The sequence below is a fragment of the Lacerta agilis genome, chromosome 13 (genome assembly GCF_009819535.1).
Source record: "Lacerta agilis isolate rLacAgi1 chromosome 13, rLacAgi1.pri, whole genome shotgun sequence".
In the NCBI taxonomy this organism is placed as follows: Eukaryota; Metazoa; Chordata; class Lepidosauria; order Squamata; family Lacertidae; genus Lacerta; species Lacerta agilis.
The window spans coordinates 29857513-29879698 of record NC_046324.1 but is presented as its reverse complement, the minus strand read 5'-3'; the positions used below and the strand labels follow the sequence as shown (position 1 = coordinate 29879698).

The 22186-nt window shown below is 38.3% G+C and overlaps 1 protein-coding gene across 5 annotated transcripts in view; it reads left to right on the top strand.

Moving 5' to 3' along the window:
- The first annotated feature begins 32 nt into the window (after window positions 1–32).
- MEIOB (meiosis specific with OB-fold) overlaps window positions 33–22186 on the top strand; it is a 23859-nt gene continuing 1705 nt past the window's right edge. The window contains exons 1-11 of one of the 5 annotated variants that reach the window (XM_033167338.1): window positions 33–137; window positions 4855–4938; window positions 9304–9361; window positions 10386–10517; window positions 10995–11067; window positions 12406–12601; window positions 15554–15654; window positions 17511–17563; window positions 17656–17751; window positions 19553–19654; window positions 20394–20547. In XM_033167338.1, coding sequence (XP_033023229.1) covers window positions 114–137; window positions 4855–4938; window positions 9304–9361; window positions 10386–10517; window positions 10995–11067; window positions 12406–12601; window positions 15554–15654; window positions 17511–17563; window positions 17656–17751; window positions 19553–19654; window positions 20394–20547 — 1073 coding nt within the window. In that variant the 5' untranslated portion in view covers window positions 33–113. Of the gene's footprint in view, window positions 152–1429; window positions 1438–1521; window positions 1890–2368; window positions 2414–4854; window positions 4939–9303; window positions 9362–10385; window positions 10518–10994; window positions 11068–12405; window positions 12602–15553; window positions 15655–17510; window positions 17564–17655; window positions 17752–19552; window positions 19655–20393; window positions 20548–22186 lie in introns of those variants that run through there. The other 4 variants (XM_033167341.1, XM_033167342.1, XM_033167339.1 and 1 more) reach the window with 4 other exon arrangements.

Genomic DNA, 22186 nt, shown 5'->3' with positions numbered 1-22186 from the left:
CTCCTTTTGCCACTTTGCTTCCTGCTACTGGCCCTTTAAGGAGCTGGTGCGAGGAACACAAGGCAACCGTCGCGAAATATTTGCCAGCTAGCGCGCCTGCGGGCTGAGAGCTGATGCGTTTTCCCGCCCAAACTGTGGTGGCTGTTTTTGTGGAACGGGACGCGATTGTAGAGAGGCAGTGCAGGAGAGCACCTCCTTTTTATATATATATACTTCGCATGAGGAAAGAGTGTTGTTTATTCAAAACATCCATATAAGCCGCATTGTCTGCCAAAAAGAAAGGAAAAAAGAACAAAACCCAGAGTGTATTATTTTTTATTTATTTATGAATTGTTTCCTATAAAACATCCTGCAGCGATTTAACAATAAAACTGTACAAACTGAAACACATGAAAGGCTAATAAAAATAGCACATGCCCTGTCCCCTAATGTAAACTTGTGAGGGAAACATACACTTTTTTCTCTCTCTGAAGAGATCAGGCGTATGTACATAGTTTCCCTCTTTCTGTTTTTTTTTTCAAACCTTTTGTGATTATTGTTACCTCAGAATCACAAATACCCTTGGTTGTTAATAGAATATTAAGACAAATACACATACACAGCTGTAATCAGTGCTAGTGCTACTCAAGAGTAGACCCATCAGAATTGCTAAGGACCTCTTGGACTGGGGTTTTGTTGGGAGTTTTTGTTACTGCTATTGATATTTTTTGTATATTTATTTTTAGATCTTATGAATTATGTGCACATTGTTCATTTTGCTTGTGTTCTTTTTGATGTGTTTTATTTATTGTTTATGACTTGTTTTATTTGTAATGTAAATCTTTTCATGTTGTCAGCTGCCTTGAGTATGGCTTTAACAATGGAAAGGTGGCATACAAATAGTATCTTAACACCTTTATGTAAAGTCTGAGGCAGCAAATAAATGATGTAAATAAATAAATTCACAAATACACTTAGGGTATACAAATTTAGCTCTCACCTTTTTCATTTAATCTTAAATATATCCAAGGCTAAGCTCCAAATGGTACTGTGACTCTTGACAGCCTCTCCTCACAGATGCTTGAAATGGCATCTGTGATTAGAGAGTACCTCATAATTCTATTTCTGTGAAGGATTTACCTCAGGAGCTTCCATTTTTTCAGTCTTGGTACACAGAAATTAACGTTCATTACTTAGACCTACCTGTGTTGGATAGGTAGCTGTTGTTCTCATATACCCTTTTTCATATACAGTACAGTACTTTTCTTTTCTCAGCAAAAATGACAATTTTAATCCATCATCGTAAGATCAAACAATATTTTCTTCCTCAGACACAGTGACTTCTTGCTTGCTCTACCCTAGTTTTGGCCCTCGTTTTTGCCCACTCCATATTTAATAATCTGGAATAATCCAGAGAATCTCTTTCCCCACTCAGTTGTTGTTGTTTTTTTGCTCAAGGTACAAACAATTATAATGTAGTAGTAGAAATAATAATAATAATAATAATAATAATAATAATAATAATAATAATAATAATAATAATAATAATAATATCCTAGTTTCCCCTGATTAGCATGCCTGCTTCATCTAGCAATCACTAATGAGGTGAACAGCCCTTCAGCAAATCTCATTGTGTGAATATAATACAGGGTGAAAACAGTGTTAAGAAATGCCCAATCCACATTTTGGCTGAAAAATCCTATACCCACTCGTTGGGAAGTAAGCCTCATTGAGTTAAATTACTTTCAAGTAGACTGTAGGATTGTATTGTAAACTGTCTTTACAATGTAGCATCCCCATTTCCATCTTTTCTTAACTATACCGTACTCTGTATTTGGGAAGGGGGGGTTCCATTCCTTCTAGGGTTGCCATATGTCCTCTTTTTCCAGGACATGTCCTCTTTTTCATGGGTATGTAAAATGAAAGTCGTTACTGTATAGCAATCCATAATTAAAAGTAGAAGTCAACAAATGTGTCCTCTTTTTTGCTCTTCAGAATATGGCACCCTTCTTCTTCCTCCATTAAACTGGCCCTCACAAAATTGGCCAGCAAAGTCATGACTTCTTTAGTCCATCCTTTTTACATCCCTCATTTGTCTTAGTGCTTACTGAAAAAGGATCTATGAATAGATTTCTGTTTTCAGTTAAAAGCGGTTGCAACATACTCAGCTAGCAGTTATTCCGCTCAATTAACTAGGGAGTATTGGGGTGCAGTTTTATGTCTAACCATATGTGTACCCATTCTTAACACCCTCACAATTCCCAGAGTTCCTTGCAGGGCACAATGGCCGTTAACTGATTTAGGTTGGCAAGATAAGACAATATCCGCACTATCAATTTAAACTGGTTTAATTGTCGCCCTTTCATACACAGTATCCTGGTAATTGCAGTTTTCTGAAAGCTAGTGGACTTCTAACAGAAAAACAGCTTTTGCAGTTGATAATACAGCATGCTTAGGGGAAATACTGAACCCCCCCCCCCCCCATTAAGATATACGCTAGAGTTCTTGTTGATTTTGGTGTCACAGTTTGGCTTATTATCTTGGCAGTGCTGGCAACAAGCAGCTTCATACCTACGACTCCTTTTAAATCTCATTATATCCAGCATGAGATGCAGAAGATTCTTAACCCTCCTTTAGTGATTCCACACTGTTTAATATTACAATTCAGATGCATCCACCAGTAACACTTTACATATTTTAAAAACTTTGTCTTTTAAATGCCTCTTTGAGGTAATCTGATTCAGTCATTAAAAAAAAAAAACCACTAATCCATTTTCAATGGGCAATGAATTATTTAACACTGTATTTGAGGGAAGAATATACTATTGATAGTTGCCTAGGAGGCATAATTGGGCTGCATCTTGCTGCCTAAGACAGCTGGAAGTTTCTGTTTCTTTCCAAGTTAGAATTTTTAAATATGGAAATAGGGCACCTTCACTTTCGAAGGATCTATAGGAAAAAATAACTAGAAGTTAAAAGGGAAGACTTTCAGAATATATTAGCTGGATACACTTTATCCATGTATTATTTTTTTTTAATCAAAAGTTGTGAAATAACCATGGTTCTGTTTGTTATGTATTATCTCTAGACAGCATTCTGGAGAATGCTTATCTAAGATATGCCAGAGATGGCCTGATGGATGAAAAGTAAAAAAAGAAAGCCCAACTAAACACAACTCTGATATCTGTCAGTGAATATGAGTACAGTCCAAGGAAAACAGCTTTGAGAACTAACGTTACAAAGGGCTTTTAGGCACACTGTCAGTGTATTGATTGTGACTCCTTTCTGATGCCAGTATGTGTGAGGCTTGGAAGTTTTGAACATCCCACAAAAAGTCTTTTTGACTTTACAATCTGGGTTTTAAAATGAATGTTTTACAATATACCAGAAAGTCACTAAGGAACCACAACACTTTTTGGCTTCTTGGTGCTGCAGACTTATGGCAGACAATTTTTAGAATTCAGCTTTTGTTAACTCCTAAAAACCCTTTTACTGTTTTTATTGGTTTCTGCTGTTCATTTTTTTGAAAAAAAAAAAAATTATTGCTGCTGCCATCAGTCGTTCCTTAATCCTTTTTATCTTTTTAGAAATAGTGAATGCCAGGAGAATAAACATAAAGGAATAGGCTGAGTGGGTGGTGCTAGTGATAGGGTGGGGGTGGACAAATGCCTTCTCCAAAAATTCCCTGTACAGTGTCTGCGCACTGTCTGAAATAGAAATATAGAATGTCAACAGAATGTGAACTGTTTCAAAATGTCTAAGTTTGTAGTAAATTCAAAGAGCTGCTGTAGGCTAGTCCAGAGGCTTGGGCTAGAGTGCATTTGGTGAGGGGGGCTTTTGAGTCTTTCTCTTTGAGAAACCAGGCACATGGAACCAATTGCAAAGTTCTTTGGATACTGAGCACAGCTTCTTGCTGTGGTAATTTTAACTTTTCTTGAGATGGGTTTTTTATTTTAGAAGAAGAAGAAGAAGAAGAAGAAGAAGAAGAAGAAGAAGAAGAAGAAGAAGAAGAAGAAGAAGAAGAAAGTTTCTTTAAAATATATATAATTTATAACATTTTTGCCCCATCCTACCTCCTGGGAGTTCAGAACTGTGGACAGTGGGTGCCTTTATCTTGTTTTCATTTAACATTTAAAAGTTGAGTAGGTTGGTAAGAGACTGTGGTTTACTTATTTAGCTTCATGGTATAACTGAAGATTTGACCCCAGACTTTTCTAATCTCACGTCCAATAGTCCATGCACAACAGGAGCTGGATTGTTTTACACAAAATTGAACAATGGGGCAAGATGAGAGCTGATGGATAGAAAAATGACATAGGGCCAAAGCTGATGCAATGCACTTCCCTCATGGGCGAGTATCCACCAAGAATATCCACAGATAAAAAGTATCAAAGTAGTCATGTGCTACTGGAAGGACTTTTTTATTTTTTATTTTGTTTTGACTATGGCAGACCAACACAGCTACCTACCTGTAACTAAATCCATATAGGTTATTACTGTTCTGTATTTACTACTTTTGCACATCTTGAAATCTGCAGAAACTGCCTCACGCATATCATGTCTATCATGAGCCAATTTCAAGCTTGCAAAAGTGCCAACATGATCTGAAAGTGTTACATTTTAAAAAGTGAAATTAAATTTAAGAATGTATTTTTTTAATCATCTGATCCAATAAAAGAACATAAGTGTTTTTTGACAAGTTGAAACAGTTTTGTTATCTATGTTTGGCCATTACAGCAAAGAAGTCATCCAGAAAGCATGTGCTACTGCTGTATATCAAATTAGCTTTTTAAAGAAAATGGCTTCTCTGTGGAATGCTCTAAGTTATTGTTTTGATTTTGCTCTCTTTAAAAGCTCTAACATACTTTTCTGTAGTTTCAGATAAAAAGAATGGCCTACTCGGTTTCAACACAAAATTTTGTAGCCATTTCAGATGTGCATCCAAATCTTGCTCGTCCTGTAGGTCGTGGTGACATGTCTTTTTTGTTCTCAAGTGAAACTGTATATCACTATATTATATTACTGCAAAATTATGTAATTGGTTTGTCTTTATATACTCACAGCATTGGCATAATTATTAGGCACAAAGTATGTTAGCTTCTCTTTGTGTACCCTCAGAAAGTGAAAACTGATACTTCTGTTGACCACAGAGTGTGGATGCCACAACTATTGATGTTGACTGGACAGTTCATTGACTGAAGTATCAGAGACTTCTTTGTATTTTCTTTAAATAGATGTTGTGTTGATAATTTCTACAGAGTCTGCATTATAGTATCACAATACATTGGAAATGTATTCTTTTGGACTATGGACACCAGATTGGAAGCTGTGAGCATTACTCATTCATGCACAGCTTCCCTTGACTTCCCTTGAGCATTTGAAAAAAATGATAATTGAGGCAAAAATTTCCATCTCTGTCTGTTGTTTCTTAACTATTCAATGCATGTCAGTGTTCCAGAGAGAGCAAGGATTTGCAACGATACTGGTGTATGTGCATATCTCTGTGTACTCTGTACTTAACAAACACACATTGCACCTTTCAATCAGATCTGCTCAGAGTTGAGTCCTGAGGCATTTTGCCCCTATAACTTCTGCATTATGACTTCCTAGAACTCATTATGATCAATGACATGTGAACCGGCTCCTAATCTGGATTTCATGTTAAAAATGAAGGTTGAATATCCAAACTGCCTGTTACATCCAAAGATCTTCAGCCTGATTCTATACTGCAACCATTAAAGCAGCTAAATCTATGCTGCTTTCTCCTATTTGTGATTAATAAGCTGTAGTATCTCTTGTGCTGTGCATGCGCGCTCACATGCTGATAGCTGTTACAGTACAAGAGTTGCCAGTGGCCTTACGTTCCACATCAATTCATGTCCACACCCTCCTGCAAAGCCCCTTGGCATGGCACAGCTGCATCATGCAGTTGCTGAGCACTGGTACATTCGTACCAACATCTCTAGCTGCCCAATTCACGTCTCAGGATCAACTCAAAGGACCAGATCAAAGGGATAAGGCAGGAATGGGGAACCTGTAGCCCTTCAGAAGTTGTTGGACTCCAGTTCCCATCAGCCCCAGACAATGATGTTAGGAGCCATAGTATAACAATATTTGGAGTGCCACGTGTTTCCCATTCCTGGGATAAGGTGCTATCTGCACCTGGTACAGTAACGATGCTGAGACAATGGCACTGGATCCCATACTTCAATGTTAATGCATTGTGGAGGTTTAGCATGGGCTGTTGAAACACAAATTGTAAGAACCAGAACTTAGAAAAACTTTAAAAATTGTTGCATGCAGAATATGGGTGGCAACTACGTACAACACATTGAAAATGTATATATAGCTTTATTGTTTTATATTTAGACTCTTCTCTCATTCATTTTTGATGTAGTAAAAGAAGTATTATTTTGCAGATGGCTGTTCTTGTGCGAGTCCTAAACCTCAGAATAAAACATTAACTCTGCAGTCGTAAACATGCTAATCTGGGAGAAGTAAGCCTCACTAAACTAAATGAGGCTTACTTCTGAGTTGACATATTTAGGATTGTCCTGTTAGCCTCATTTCATTCAATGTGGATTACTCTCTCAAGGAAATGTGCATAGGATTGCAACCTAAGGATTACTAAGTATTTTAGGGACCAACAACAGAGAATTTTGGGGCTGAAACTCAGATGGCTTACTTAAAGTCCTGACAGGGGCAAGAGAAATATATTTGTATCTCCCAGGACTTTACTGTTCATCTTAACACAAACGGCACACATACTACCATATTGTGAACTCTTTGTTGATTTTAACATAAAATAAGAGTAGTAATTTCCTCCTATCAAAAGTTAAAGGATGTATTACAAGGCCATAGATTTCTTCAAGGGATGTTTCTTTGGCACTGAATTGAAAACACATGAAAGATTCTCTTGTGGGGTGGATGTATTTGGCCAAAATATTTTATTTAGTGTACAGCATTGAGAGTATCAATGTATGGACCAAGCAAGAATTTAATTGTAGTTTTACTTGATAAACAAATACTGCTTTCAATCTGGAAAAGAAATATGGTTTATTTAATGTCAGACATTAAGTAATTCATATTGAAGGAAGCTAGTAGTAGATAGTGTGTGATTTTTAAGTTTTTAACATTTGATGTTTTATTATGTTTTTATATTCTGCTGGAAGCCACCCAGAGTAGCTGGGGAAACCCAGCCGGATGGGTGGGGTATAAATAAAATTATTATTATTATTATTATTATTATTATTATTATTATTATTATTATTATTATTATTATTATTAGAACTAGCTCCAATAAAATCAATTCTACAACATTATTTCAAATAATATTATATATAACTGAAGCACTATATCATTGTTTTAAGTTATGTGAATGCCAAAGATCAAAATGAAGTAAGATGAAGATATAGAGTAAAAATAAAGAGTTTGGAAAGTGTCAGCACAAAATACTGGCAAATGGACACAAAAGTTTATTTCCTCCTTTTGATTAGTTAAATATCTACAAGAGGATATCTACAAGAGGTTTAGGAATATTTCTCAAGCTTTTAATTTGGAATTATGGAATTTCACTTTGTTAAAAGAGTCAAATAATGTTGTAAATATAAATTTTAAGAAGACTTTGAAATAAATACTATTGTAAGCCTTAGAGTTTTAGAACATATTGGGGATTGCAAGAACCAGCTCTCTATTATCAGCAGAATTATACGCAAGATATTCTGCCTATTAATTAAATTACCGTGAGTTAGGAAATGGAACATTTTGAATGTGAATTAATAGAATGCACTTTAAGAAAGCTTTCAAAGGCCTGAGGGAATTATATTTCATTGCAAACATAACCTGGGCGAGCTTATCCAGATAAATGCTGCAATAGTTTTCTTGCCCCATCTAGTGACTGAACGGCACATAGAAATCTGCAAGCCTATTTTTCAACAGGTGTTTTGTTCATTCTGTTTTCCTGAAACCCAATTCAAGAATGTAATGTGGTGGTGCTGGTTTGGGGGAGGGTGGTAAAGCTAAGAGACCTAATGTGTGGAGACCTTTTTGGAACTCTTTCTTCATAGATGACATGGAGGTCCAGCCCAACATTAGACATAATAAGGCAGCTGTCTCAGGCATGTGGTTCTGAATGTCATGAAAGGGTGGCAAATGGTAGGAAATGCCTTCCATTTTAAAATTCATGGATGAGATGGCAAGTCATCTTCATCCTTTGGCACATTAGTTTTCCATCAAAATTTCACCACCCTTATCACCATGGAATTTCAATGTCATTTAATAAACAGACAATTCTGAATTTTGAAATAGAGATATGACCTCTTATCTTTGGGTTATTTTTTAACTAAGCCAGCCAGTTCACTAAACATCACAGTGTTATTGTTTCAACACTACTGATACAAATCTGCAAAAGAATCTTTGTTTGGTGGTTGTTGTTGCCTTTAAGCATAGGTATTTCTCCTAAAAGTCTAAACGTGCATATTTTAAGGGCTTAATGCACAACATACCCAAATTCATTTACTGCTTACCCATGCACCTACTTTTTTAAAAAGCAGAGCAGTTTCTGAGAAAGGGAAAATTCATGTGGAGAAGTTGTAGAAAGGGAAAGTTTATGGGACCCCTACCTTCCTTCTGTGTCAATGTTCGCAACTGTCATCTTGGGGAGTTGATTTAGCTTAGCAAAAAATGACTGTTGGGGTTTTGCATACATTTGTATGTAACATGCAGCTAGCTACCCTGCTGAAATCCTTGAGAGTTCACGATGGTATAGTAAAAAATAGGAGTTTCTTTTATAGTGAAGAAAGATAGAAACGCTCCTTTTATGCCACTGTGAAGGCATGGGAAATCACATTGCCTCCATCTGTCATGGATGCTTTAGTTGAGATTCCTACATTGCATGGAGTTGTACTAGATGACCCTTGGGGCCCCTTCCAACTCTATAATTCTATGATTTAGATGACTCGGGAACTTGTACCCTAATTGGTTTGACATTGACATGCCCTTAGCCTATTCCACAGTGTGCAAAAGCTGCTCACTGCCAGTGCAAGTGACAAAAAAAGTCTTTGTTTTCAGGTAAACATTTTCCTTACAGAGACAGACAGATGTGGGGTCTTTATATTATTTCCCAGTCTTCATCTTTTAATATATTGAGAAAACCACTTAGGTTGTTAATTTACTCATGCTTCTGTAGAATAAGTGCATTAAAATAGAAACAGTTAAATATCTGTATGCTTTTTATTACTGAAGGACAAGAGAGTCTGTGAAATCAAATACATCCTGTACATCTGTATTTGATGTATATATTCTGTAATCTCCTTTTTTCCCCAGAGTATAATTGGCATGGTGATTGGGAAAACAGATGCCAAAGGCTTTCCAGACAGAAAAAGTAAAGTTATTTTAAGCCACAAATTCTCTTTTTTTTCTGGCTCTATCTTCAATCAATGGTTTTTCTAGCCCAAAAGCATGTGCATCAACTGGTGGGGATATTTTATGCAAAAACTATGTTGAAATTAAAGTGTAGATTAACAAAGCTCTAAGAGAGAGTAACAACATGTTAATTGAAACAAGCATCTCATCAACTTTATCCCTTGCCGAAACCTTGCTTAACGTTTTTAAGGGCACCTGCATCTGCTAGGGTTAGTTAACATAGCACTGAATCTCCCACTATTTTGTAAGCATCTGATGATATCTGATGATAGTTGAATATTTCATTCAATGCAAAGTTTTTGCCAAAACACTGAGGCACTTGCACTGCTGGTCTCTGCCTAAACTGCAATTGAACTAGCCATGGCACCATCTTTCTCCCATTCATGAAAATATAATGGTTTAATTTAAAAAAGAGTGCCCTCTAGTGGTAGTTAATGAGATTGTTCTACTTTGCTTTATACTACTTGTGGGGAACTTTTGGCCCTGCAGATGTTGCTGAACTACAACTCATTCCCAGCCAGTGACCATGTTTGCTGGGGTAGATGAGAGTTGTAGTTCAGCAACATCTATATGGCCAAAAGCTCCCCACACCTGCTTTATATCTGTTTCTCATTAAGTGATCCTTTGTCCAAATCCAGCTTGTCAAGCTTTTACAGCCACTCCTCTTCCTTGCTTATCATGATTTCTTTGCTCCTGCTGCTGCTATTGGCACCCCAGCACTGACCTCCATATTTCTTTATCATATGCCATATGCACATCATAAGGGAAAGCTGATACTATGGTGATGACAGCCTCCACAACCAATAGGTGTCTGAGACAGACAACAGTTCCGAAGTCAATTTGATTGAGTTGGGCTGTTTTCTGCCATGACTTAACACTGGGGAGAATGTAACAATAAGTACACATAATATTTTCATGTGTCTTACATGGAATTAAAACTTTTAACTGGATTCTAAAACTGTCTCTGTCTCTTGTTGCTGCAGATATTGGATCAGAAAGGTACACTTTTGGCTTCACTATCCGCGATTCGCCATCTTACTTCATAAATGTACATTCTTGGGGAAGAGAGGACTATATTAAATCACTTTCAGAAAGCTTTAGAGTTGGTGACTGTGGTGAGCTGGAGTTTATTCTGAACATATTTCAATTTCAGTATGTTTCCCTCCTCTTTAAATCAATATAATGTGTTGTGGTCCTAGTGTGTTATCCTTCAAAGAGTTGTGGACTATTTAATTGGAACCAAATTTTTTAGTTAGATTTAGTGAGAGGGGGGAAAGTAAACTAAAAAAAAACCAACAAGATTCAATCTAATAAAGCTGTCATCAAGAGACATGGACTGAAAAAGTAATCTCCCAGATTCCCTCTCAGATGCTAAGTTTTTACTATTTCAGTCTTCTAAAAATGGTCCATAAATTTAATAATAATAATCCAGCCAGATTTAAGCAGTTAAGGCTGAAATTGTATGCAGGTACCCAGGAGTAAGGCTGACTGAAAACCATTAGAACTGAATTGCCAGTGTCTTGCTTAATGAACTTGTAAGCAGTCATTTAAATCCATACTTATGTCGCTTTCCACTGTTTTCTCTTTTATAGTCATAATTGAAAATCCTTTAGTTCAGACAAAAGAGGTTGAAAAGGAAGAAAAATTCAACGCTACAACTCCTAGGTAACTGTAAAGTCAGAATCTTATACCCTAAATAAGACTAAAACATGTTTACAAGTGGCATATTCAGATTGTTGATATCAGATGATACAGATGTTACTCTTGAAAAAATTATATAGCTGTCTGGCAAGGGATTAGTGTCCTACACTAATGCTACAAAATGACCTGACAGCCAAGCAACACCAAACAGTTATCAATAAGACTTTGTGTCCGGATTTTCACTTTTTGAAATATGGCAACTCTAACATCTCTTAACTCTGAAACTATTGTAATACCCTGCACTGCAGCATAGAAATGAATCTTAAACTCAGGGCTCATCCACACTTACCTTTTGCCCTGTGCTTTCTAGGAACAGGTCCACAATTTAAAGTGGTGTATCTGAGCCCCCCCACCACCACTACCACCACCTTTTTTTTTTGCCGTGGCACTTTCCCTGAGAAAACCTGCTCTTTAATGCTTAATCAAAACAAATATCAGTTTGGGTCTCCATAGATTGCCATTTGCTCTGATTCAGCAGTAAAGAGTGGTGTTTTCACAGGCAAAGTGCAGGGCAAAAAAAGCACGCAGACACAGAGCTTTAAAGCATGGACGCAGCACAAAAGGAAGTCTGGAAGAGCCCTCAATCAACATATAGTGGGAATTATTTGGCTCCATTCAAGTATATTGGGTAGAAAACTTCAAAACCCCTGCATTTTGCAGTGCCTCACAAACTGAGTAATTGATTCATCAAACTGGGGTTCATAGTTAATACCCCAGAATCCAACATTGTCTGAATCACTTCGAACCGGATCCAAAGTTTGGCAGTGGTTTTGCAACAGTTGTTCTCACACCAACCCTGTGAGACTGAGAGATAGTGAGTGGCCTAAGGTTGGCCCATGGCTATTTGTATAGGGACTCTATCAATTACATCACACTGGTTCTCTACTTGCTGAATTGCAGCTTTTTTCATGTCTTGTTTTGATCAACCGTAGGTGTTAACAGCTCTTAAATCACCTTCAGTTACTCACAACAGATAGCTGAATTGCAATGTCAAAAGTATTTTCTTATTGCAACACTAAAATATGCAGAACTATCTGCTTCCAGAGCTTAGAGTAGGTCAATCATCCATTTCTTTCCCCCCCCCCAACCATGAAGCAGTGCCAGTGTCAACTCTGCCAGCCAATGACTTGACTTCTGTTTGTACAAAGAAGCCACTATTCTCTGGTATCGATTGTAATGTGCTTTTCACAACACCAATATAACATCAGTATTACAATAACCCATAACAATTCAGAGTTCATAATATAGGAAAAAAGCCTTTAGTAGTGATGAGTAATGTATTGTTTGTGTTGTGTATGTCAGCTGCTACAAACTGCTCCTCAGTGAGAATCATTCTGTGGTTAAAATCTGTCCCCACTATGAAGTTGACACCAAACTACTGTCACTGTTGAATCTACCTGTGAAGGACCCTCAAGACTTTTACTCTCTGGCGGACATTGCAGCCAATGGACAGAGCCTGGAAGGAAGAATCATTAATATTCTTGCAGCTGTCAAGTCAGTAAGTCAGAAAAACTGTGACATATTGGAGAGCTTCTACTGTAGCATGATGGTCAAATTAATTTATGTATAGTTAAGGATTTATTGGACCATCTCTGATTGGAGTTGTCCCCTTTTGTCTTGGCCAGCAGCCAGTTGGCTTGATTTAATGCTAAGGAAGGTTTGCAAGTAATATGAATGAAAAAAATTCATAAACAGCACATTTCACAAAGCCTTCATGTACCTAGGCTGGCACCCTGAAACAGCACAATATAAGGAAGTTCATTTAAAGTCTTTTGGCATTCACACACAGATTAGTTTTTAACTAAAAGATTAAGCATGAATGGTGAATTGGTTTATTGATTTAGCACATGTCTCACTGACCCTTCATCTTTGTCCTCTTAAGAATGTAGGAAGAGCCCTGCTGAATCAGCACACAAGCCAATCTAGTCCAGCATCCTGTTCTCATAGTAGCCAACCAAATACTTAAGGCATGGGTAGGCCAACTAAGGCCCAGGGGCCAGATCTAGCCCAATCGCCTTCTAAATCACGGATGGTCCGGGAATCAGCGTGTTTTTACATGAGCAGAATGTGTCCTTTTATGTAAATTCCATCTCTGTGTTATTTGTGGGGCATAGGAATTCGTCCCCCCCCCCAAAAAAAATATAGTCTGGCACACCACAAGATCTGAGGGACAGTGGACCGGCCCCCTGCTGAAAAATTTTGCTGACCCCTGAATTAAGGGAAGCGCACAAGCATGACATCAGCACAACAGCACTTTTGCCACTGATATTCAGGAATATGCTGCCTCCAACAGTGGCGGTTAAACATTGCTGTCATATAGCATTAATAACATGAAACACTTTATGTTTTTTTCTTACATACTCCATTCAACAAGGGCACAATCCATTAAGAAGTTCTCTTGCACAGGCCCCATTGCAATTAGCAGGACCTATACAATACCATGCTAAATGCTTTTATACTCTACTGCAAGAGTACTCATGTAGTCTTTTGAATGTAAAAATGCAATAAACTGGAGCAGAGCTGCTTCATCTCCTTCAGCAATGCCCTACCATTTTGCAAGTCCTTCATTGGATTCATTTTTCTGTGAAGAATGAGGTGCACATGCACACCGAGAGACTTTAATTGCAGCCAGCCCTGCTGAAGTGGTTGTAGTGTGGACCAGTGGTGGAAGCTACCCACTGTGACTGCTGGGGCAGAAGCCAGGGAGGCTAAGAGTAGACAAAACCAGGGCCAGTGGCAGGCAAACCCAACATATTCTAGTTTTGTCCCCACCCTCCTCCCTACAAGAGCAATAATGATACCAAGGGGGAATAAGCTGGAAGCCAATGTCCCCCACCACCGGACCTGTTGTGTGATTACAAAAGCTGGGCACCACCTCACTGCCGAGCGGTAGCAAGGTTACAGGGGGAAGAAGAAGAAGAAGAAGAAGAAGAAGAAGAAGAAGAAGAAGAAGAAGAAGAAGAAGAAGAAGAAGAAGAAGAAGAAGAGTTTGTATTTGATATCCCACTTTATCACTACCCTAAGGAGTCTCAAAGTGGCTCACAATCTCCTATCCCTTCCTCCCCCACAACAGACACCCTGTGAGGTGGGTGGGGCTGAGAGACTACAGAGAAGTGTGATTAGCCCAAGGTTATCCAGCAGCTGCATGTGGAGGAGCGGGGACGCGAACCCGGCTCACCAGATTACGAGTCTACTGCTCCTAACCACTACATCACACTGAGGTATTCACCCTGGGTTTGTGCTCCTTTGGAGAACTGAAGACATGGTGGATACTGTTGTACCTTTAAGAAATATGGTTTATCAACATATTTACACATTCAGTCTGCATGAAGGGAGTCCAGATTTTACAGCAAGGTCATTTCAAGAGGGGGTTGTTCCCTATAGTAGTATAGCACTGGAGGCAAAAGTATTTCTCCTAGCCAACCTGCCCAAAATGCATCTCCCTTCCTCTTCCCAACACACCTTGCTAAAACACTCTTTTCCTGTCACCCCACGCCTAGCTACCTTGGCAGTCTGTCTACTCAGGCTGAAAGATACTCGGAGTCCAGTGTGATTTTCATGCTCTTTATTCAGCTCATGGTAGTGAGGAATGTAGTTCCCCCAAAACGTTTGCTTTATATACACTATTTACACAATGGGCCCCACGTGATTGGCTAATTCCGGGATACTCCTGTATGCCAATCAGAGTGCAGATTCACTTCCACCTGGAGCTGGATTGGGTGGCTCCTGCAGACCAATCAGACTGCTGCAATCTCAATCCTATTGTTCTGGGACCAATCAGACTGCTGCAATCTCAATCCTATTGTTCTGGGACCAGTCAGACTGCTGCAATCTCAATCCTATTGTTCTAGGACCAATCAGACTGCTGCAGTTTGGATCCTATTCAACTCAATACATAACAAGCAAGGTCATTTCAAGAGGGGGTTGTTCCCCATAGTAGTATAGCACTGGAGGCAAAAGTATTTCTCCTAGCCAACCTGCCCAAAATGCATCTCCCTTCCTCTTCCCAACACACCTTGCTAAAACACTCTTTTCCTGTCACCCCACGCCTAGCTACCTTGGCAGTCTGTCTACTCAGGCCAAAGATTCCTCTTAGAATGAACCACCAACACCTTTGTCATGTTAATGTCTCTATCCCAGGTGAGGCACTGGCTTGGAAGAAAGCTTAGCCGGTACTTTTCCACTGGACTCCAGTTCTTCCCTTCAGTACTCCAAAAACAAAAATTCTTCCATTTATTAATTTCTAGGGTTTGGGGGGGTCCCCAATCTATAACACCACAAAGGGAGTCAGGTGGCAGCTGGCTGAGGGCAGTGTGAGGCAGTCTAATAGACCAGACATCACTGGTGTGGATAGCAGAGACATAAATATGGGGATACACTATTGCTTTTGACAAGGTTGGTGTGTGCGCAAGTCGAAGATTGCAAATCATTTGTTGTTCACTTTACAAAGGTTGGAGAACCAAAGTACTTCACCACTTCGGACAGACGAAAGGGTCACAGATGTGAAGTAAGGCTGTATGATGAAACCGAGTCTTCCTTTGCAATGATATGGTAAGGTGTATTCTAAATCACAATCCAACTATACCCATTAATACAAAAAATAAGAGGCTACACTGAATGTAAGTACATATTGCTATCATTAATTGAAGCTTCTTATTAATTGTGTGGTGTCTCTGATGATACAGCAGCATATATTTAATGGCAGCAATATCCATTAACTTCTATAACATACAAGGCTGTCCAATAGAATGGTCTTGAATATATTACCCATTTCTGTGAGTTATTGACAATTTCTCCCCTAAGGAGAGGCAGAGTGAAACAAAGCTGCAAATCAATTACAAAAGGTCATGTGGAGATGAGGAAATAAAAGAAGCCATTTAGTCAGTCAGGCCATTGATGATAATTCCTGTTCAAAGCAACATATTGTCAAGTAGCAACTATAGATTAACCTTTGCATAAATGCTTATTATCAAGACTTTTATACATTAAAAATGCTTCAAAATTTCTTAGAGAACGTGTAGCAAATACTGTATTAAGAATGTAAGAGGAGCCCTGGTTAAGATTTCTCTTTCAAGAGAAAACTAAATAAACACCACTGCTCTTTTAGAAAAACCAGATTACCTAGACAGAGAGGGAAGAATCTGGATAGAAAAGGAGCTTTTAATTTTTCAGTCCTTGTGTCTGGGCCAAGTGACATTTCCATGTTCTGAAGCCACAAGGCACAATTTAGTAGTTGTGATATGCAAGTGCTCCTGCTGTTCTAATATGCAGATAAAGCTCAATGAGCATAGAAGGTGCTCTCGTCTTTATCAGCTAGTGAACATTCTGTGAACATATATTTTCATAGAGGAGAATGGAAAGCTTCTGCATGTGTGGGGATTTGAATTTGAATTTTGAAACAAGCTTTATTCTGGTTGCACACACTCAACACATAAATATAGGTTAACATTTCAAGAACTGAAATGTAAGTTAAGAATGTAAATTGATTAGGTGCAGAGCAACTGCTGTTATGCTGTTATGCAAGTCTGATATTTGAATCCTCAAGTATTATAATTTTGCTCAGTTTCCCTTAGTCACTCACCCACTTGGTCACAGCCATGATGCTTTTTGTATAGTTTTGACCTGTGCTCTTATGCTTATACAGTCTGGGTTCAGCATATGCCTCATAAACAAGGGATTCCCTGCTCCAGGTGTCAACCTCTTATAAATAGGACCTCCACACTTGTTCTGCAGTTCCCTTCCTGAGTGCTTGTGACTGCTTGTTTTCAGAGGCAGAGTAAGATATACAGTATCTGTTTAACAATTTGCTTAAACCAAAGGAAAAGCAGTGCCCAACCTGGTGATTACAGAATGAACAATGCAAGTATGGGACAAGGTGATGGTAAGGGAACACTGAGCTACTTTAAATGAATTCATATCTCCAGGGCCTGATGAACTACTGCAATGTGCTCTACATGGGGCTACCTTTGAAGGTGACTCAGAAACTACAACTAATACAGAATGCAGCTAGGACCTGAACCAATGTATCCAAGTTACAAGAAAGGAGACCCTGATTAAATTCAGGAAGAACTTTCTGAAAGAGCTGTTCGACGGTGGAATAAACTTCCACAAGAGGTGGTGGACTCTCCTTCCTAGGAGGGTTTTAAGCAGAGGTTGGATGGTCATCTGCCACATATGTTTCAGTTGAGATTCCAGCATTGCAGGGCATTGGACTAGATGATCCTTGGGGTACCTTCCAACCCTATGATTCTATGACATTTGTTACTTTTTATATCGTTGTACTGTATCATTTTAATATTTGGAAGCTGCCCTTATATAAGAGTGTCAATATATTCTACCAACACAAATAGAAAATATTAACATTTTAAATAAACATTTGTATTAATTGAATGCTACTATTTTTCTAGCTGGGACAATGAATCTATCCAGCTTGCACAGAGCTGGATGCCACGAGAAACAGGTACTTCTCAGTTTTTTATATATAGTATTTTCGCTAGTGTAAAGCTTTTCCTGTAATAACAAAATAATAATAAATAATATTTTTCTTCCCAGTAATATTTGCATCAGATGTAAGAATAAATTTTGACAAATTTAGAAATTGCATGGTTGCAACTGTACTCTCAAAATCCATCATTACTACTAATCCCGGTAAGACACAATTCTAAAACCTTGTTAAATTGTCATAGAATGCCTTATATTACCCTAATGCTTTTATTGAAAAATTATCTCTTTATTTAATATATTTATATTCCATCTTTCTCCCAAGTTGGTATTCAGGGCAGCTTAGAACATTAAAATATGATGGCTTAGAACTTTAAACGTAGTTCTACTTGTTTAAAATGTACAGAATAATTCCCTGCCCATTTGCAACATTGAATTTATTTATGGCAATAGTTTAATACCACCTGTTTTACTAGCAGTGCCCAACTCTATATCCATCAGTACTTTCTTTTTTCTTCTTTGTACATTTCAAAAGTTCCATCTGAACTTCTATTTCTTCCTAAACCCTCACCTGTGTTCAGTCTATGATCCTTATCTATTGACAACACTACAATCCATCCTGTTGAACAGACACAAAGCCTTGGCTTTCTTTAATTTTCCTTTATTCCCCATATTTAGTCCATTCTATGTCATTACCATCCTCACACTACTCAGCCATCTGGAGATTTGCTCCTTTATTCATTCACTCACTCTTGGAGCTACCTCCTAAAAAATGAGATCCCACTTCCCACTTTTCCTTCAAAACCCATCTTTTATATAAAGCTTTTGGTAGAACTCCTAGTCCCAATGCCCTGCTGTAAACTAAGTACTTAATAGAAACATTTTCTGTTCCTGTTTACCCCTGCTTCCATTTCCTTCTTCTCCCAGTTGTCTCTCCCTGTGATGAATTATAGATTGCAAGTATTCTGGTTAGTACCCTGTCCTCTTGTCCTCTATAAGGCACCATACACATTTATGATGCTCTTATATATAAATGAATATTTGTATACAAAATACGTACCTTCATTACATATCTTTAGGTCCCAGACAAAAACATTCCTCTTCTCCCAGGCCTTTGCCTAATTAAACAATCTATGGCCTTTTAATCTAGGATGGGGTATTGCTCCTTTGTTATTATGTATATTTGTGTTTTTATACTATAAACTGCACTGTGATCCTCAAATGAAGGGCAGTACAGTGGTACCTCTGGTTGCAAACGGGATCCATTCCGGAGGCCCGTTCGCAACATGAAAAGCCCGCAACCTGAAGCACCGCATCTGTGCATGTGCGCTGCACGATTCGGCACATCTGCGCATGCACAAAGCGTGATTTAGCGCTTCTGCGCATGCGCCAAAACCCAGAAATAACCTGTTCCAGTACTTCTGGGTTCAGCGCGGAGCGCAACCCGAAATCGCAAATGCAACCCAAGGTATGGTTGTATACTTAACTTGCTTACTTAATAAATAAATAAATTTCAGTCCCACATGTCCTTATTAAAAAAAGGATATAACATTATGACTGGGAAAGACCTCTGCTTATAACAATGGAGGGCTACTTCCAGAAAGATTAGACAATTCTGGGATACATTTTATCTCAATGTATGATCTTAAGGCACGTGAGGCCACCACCTTGCTGAAGCTAAGCAGGTCTGGGTCTGACCTTGGAGTCTATGACAGAAGAAAGGTGGAAGATATGTGTAAGAAAATACATAAATGGATCAACCACCTGCATTACGACAAGGTGGTCTTATAGGTTTCATCTCTATCAACACAATCCTATATGTGTTAATTCAGAAGTAAATCCTGTTGACATCAATGGACCGAATGCCTTGTGTGTAAAGAATTACAGCAATGTCTTTTCTGTAGCAGACATCAACCAAATACATGGAGCTAACCATTTAGCTAAAACTATTTAGGCATTATGCAAGCTTACCTTTATTAATACTGCTTTAAAAAATATTTGTTTCAAGATACACCAGAAGCAATTGTTCTACACAACTTTATAAGAGAAAGTGCAGAAATGTTAGATTTGGATGATGAAATGGGCGATCATTTCAGAGATTCCATAAATGGTGAGTGTTTACCAAGTAGTCCTTTAATTTGATAGAAATATATTTTAAAAAAATAAAAAATTGTCCAGCAGCACCTTAGAGACCAACTAAGTTTCTTCTTGGTGTGAGCTTTTGTGTGCATGTACACTTCTTCAGATACCTTTTGTGAGGTTGATGGACTCAATGTGGTGCCTTCCATGGTTCTAGATTCAGGTACAGTATCTGAATAATCTGATAGACTGCTATGTATTGCTTAAGGCCTCAATTCTGGATTTACCCTTCTAAATGCAAACAGTTCTCAGAATGCAGGATAACTTTTTTGTTTATTGGGTTTTTTACGGACAGCATGTATTCAAAGTTATTGCCACATACTTCAGAGGCAAATGTATGTTAAAAGTTCTCATGTACAATCCATTTGATGCTGTGTGCCATTCTGAGAGCTATTAACTGGGAAGTATGCTATAAACAGGGAAGTGTTCAACTATCATGGCTCAGAGAATAAAGAGAGGACTTCAGTCTGGGAAATCATAAAAATTAATTAAAGTTTAACTGTTCTGGTTATAATACAAATGAATAACAGAGTCTTTTCTGTCCAGTGGCATAATATTATGATTTTAAATGCTTTTTTCTGATGGTAAACTATAATTTATTGAAGTCCAAAGTCCACTAGTCAGTGGGAAGTTTTTTTTTCTGTCTTTAAGCTTCAGATCAAGTCCCTTTTTTAAAAGACAATCTTACTTCTTTTTCCTGTTATCTTCAGTACAGGCAATAGTTGACGTTTATACAGTGGAGCAATTAAAGATTAAAGCTTTGCAAAATGAAGCAAAATCAGAACCTTTCTGTGGCATTATTTTTGCCTACATTTCTACGCTGAATATTGATAATGAGACAACTAAAATAATACGAAACAGATGGTAAGCACCTCATTAAGTGTCCTGGACATTTATCCTGCTCCTCACTCCCATTCCAAATCAGCTTGAAAAACTCAAACCACTTTTTCCTCCTAACTCAGCATCAAAGCCTTTTCTGAAGTTCTCTAACTTTATCTAACTTGCATGTCCAAAGATTCTTTGCTCTTCAATCATCCTTCTTTCTTGCCTTTGAGCAAAGATAGCATGTCTATTCTATATTATACATTATGCAACAAAAAACATACAATTTAATTATTATACTGCCTCATGACAGAGTAGGGTTCTGGGTGGTTTAGAAAGTGTAAAAACCAGTTACACAAGCATTAAGATACAAATGATTAAAATACCCAATAAAACAATCTTATTCCATTATAAAATAAAATATGTCATTGTTTTATTGGGAATCTTAATTATTGATATTAATATTTTAACCATCCATAATTAAAAGAAACCCATTAAAACAATGTATCTATTAAAACAGGAGACTCAGGTCTAGAGATCAAGGGAGAGCATATAAAAAACCAATGGAATGCCAAAAATATGGGTCACCTCAAGCATTTGTGGCCATCTTCTCCTCCCATGGCAGTTTTATTGCTGGCCAGTGTTGTATTTCAATTGAAATTGAAATACACTAAAAAAGCAGCTAAAAAAGCCAATGCAATTCTGGGCTGCATCAATAGCAGTATAGCATCTAGATCAAGGGAAGTTATAGTACCACTGTATTCCGCTCTGGTCAGACCTCACCTGGAATACTGTGTCCAGTTCTGGGCACCACAGTTCAAGAAGGATACTGACAAGCTGGAACGTGTCCAGAGGAGGGCAACCAAAATGGTCAAAGGCCTGGAAACGATGCCTTATGAGGAACGGCTTAGGGAGCTGGGTATGTTTAGCCTGGAGAAGAGAAGGTTAAGGGGTGATATGATAGCCATGTTCAAATATATCAAAGGATGTCATATAGAGGAGGGAGAAAGGTTGTTTTCTGCTGCTCCAGAGAAGCGGACACGGGGCAATGGATTCAAACTACAAGAAAGAAGATTCCACCTAAACATTAGGAAGAACTTCCTGACAGTAAGAGCTGTTCGACAGCGGAATTTGCTGCCAAGGAGTGTGGTGGAGTCTCCTTCTTTGGAGGTCTTTAAGTGGAGGCTTGACAGCCATCTGTCAGGAATGCTTTGATGGTGTTTCCTGCTTGGCAGGGGGTTGGACTGGATGGCCCTTGTGGTCTCTTCCAACTCTATGATTCTACCAAGAAGTATTCTGCACTCAGTTGGTACAGCAAACCCTTAATCTCATGGGTTTGAGCCCCATGTTGGGTAAAAGATTCCTGCACTGATGGGGTTGGACTAGATAATCCTTGTACACCCTTCCAGCTCTACAGTTCTAAGATTCCCCTCAAATCGCAATGGTCAGACACCAGGAGAACACCAATTTGAGGAACACATTGGATTCAACACAATGGATGTGATCCTGATAAGCTGAGGAGTACATGGTTAGTAGTTGGTGGCACAGGACAGGTTGTTGCAGTATTCCAACAACAACAACTGCAGAGGACTGTTGTTATTGGGCAGTACAGAGTATATAAAGGGGGGAAACTAGTTAAAGCAAAAGTGATTTGATTCATTTGCATCTAGTAGAGAAAATT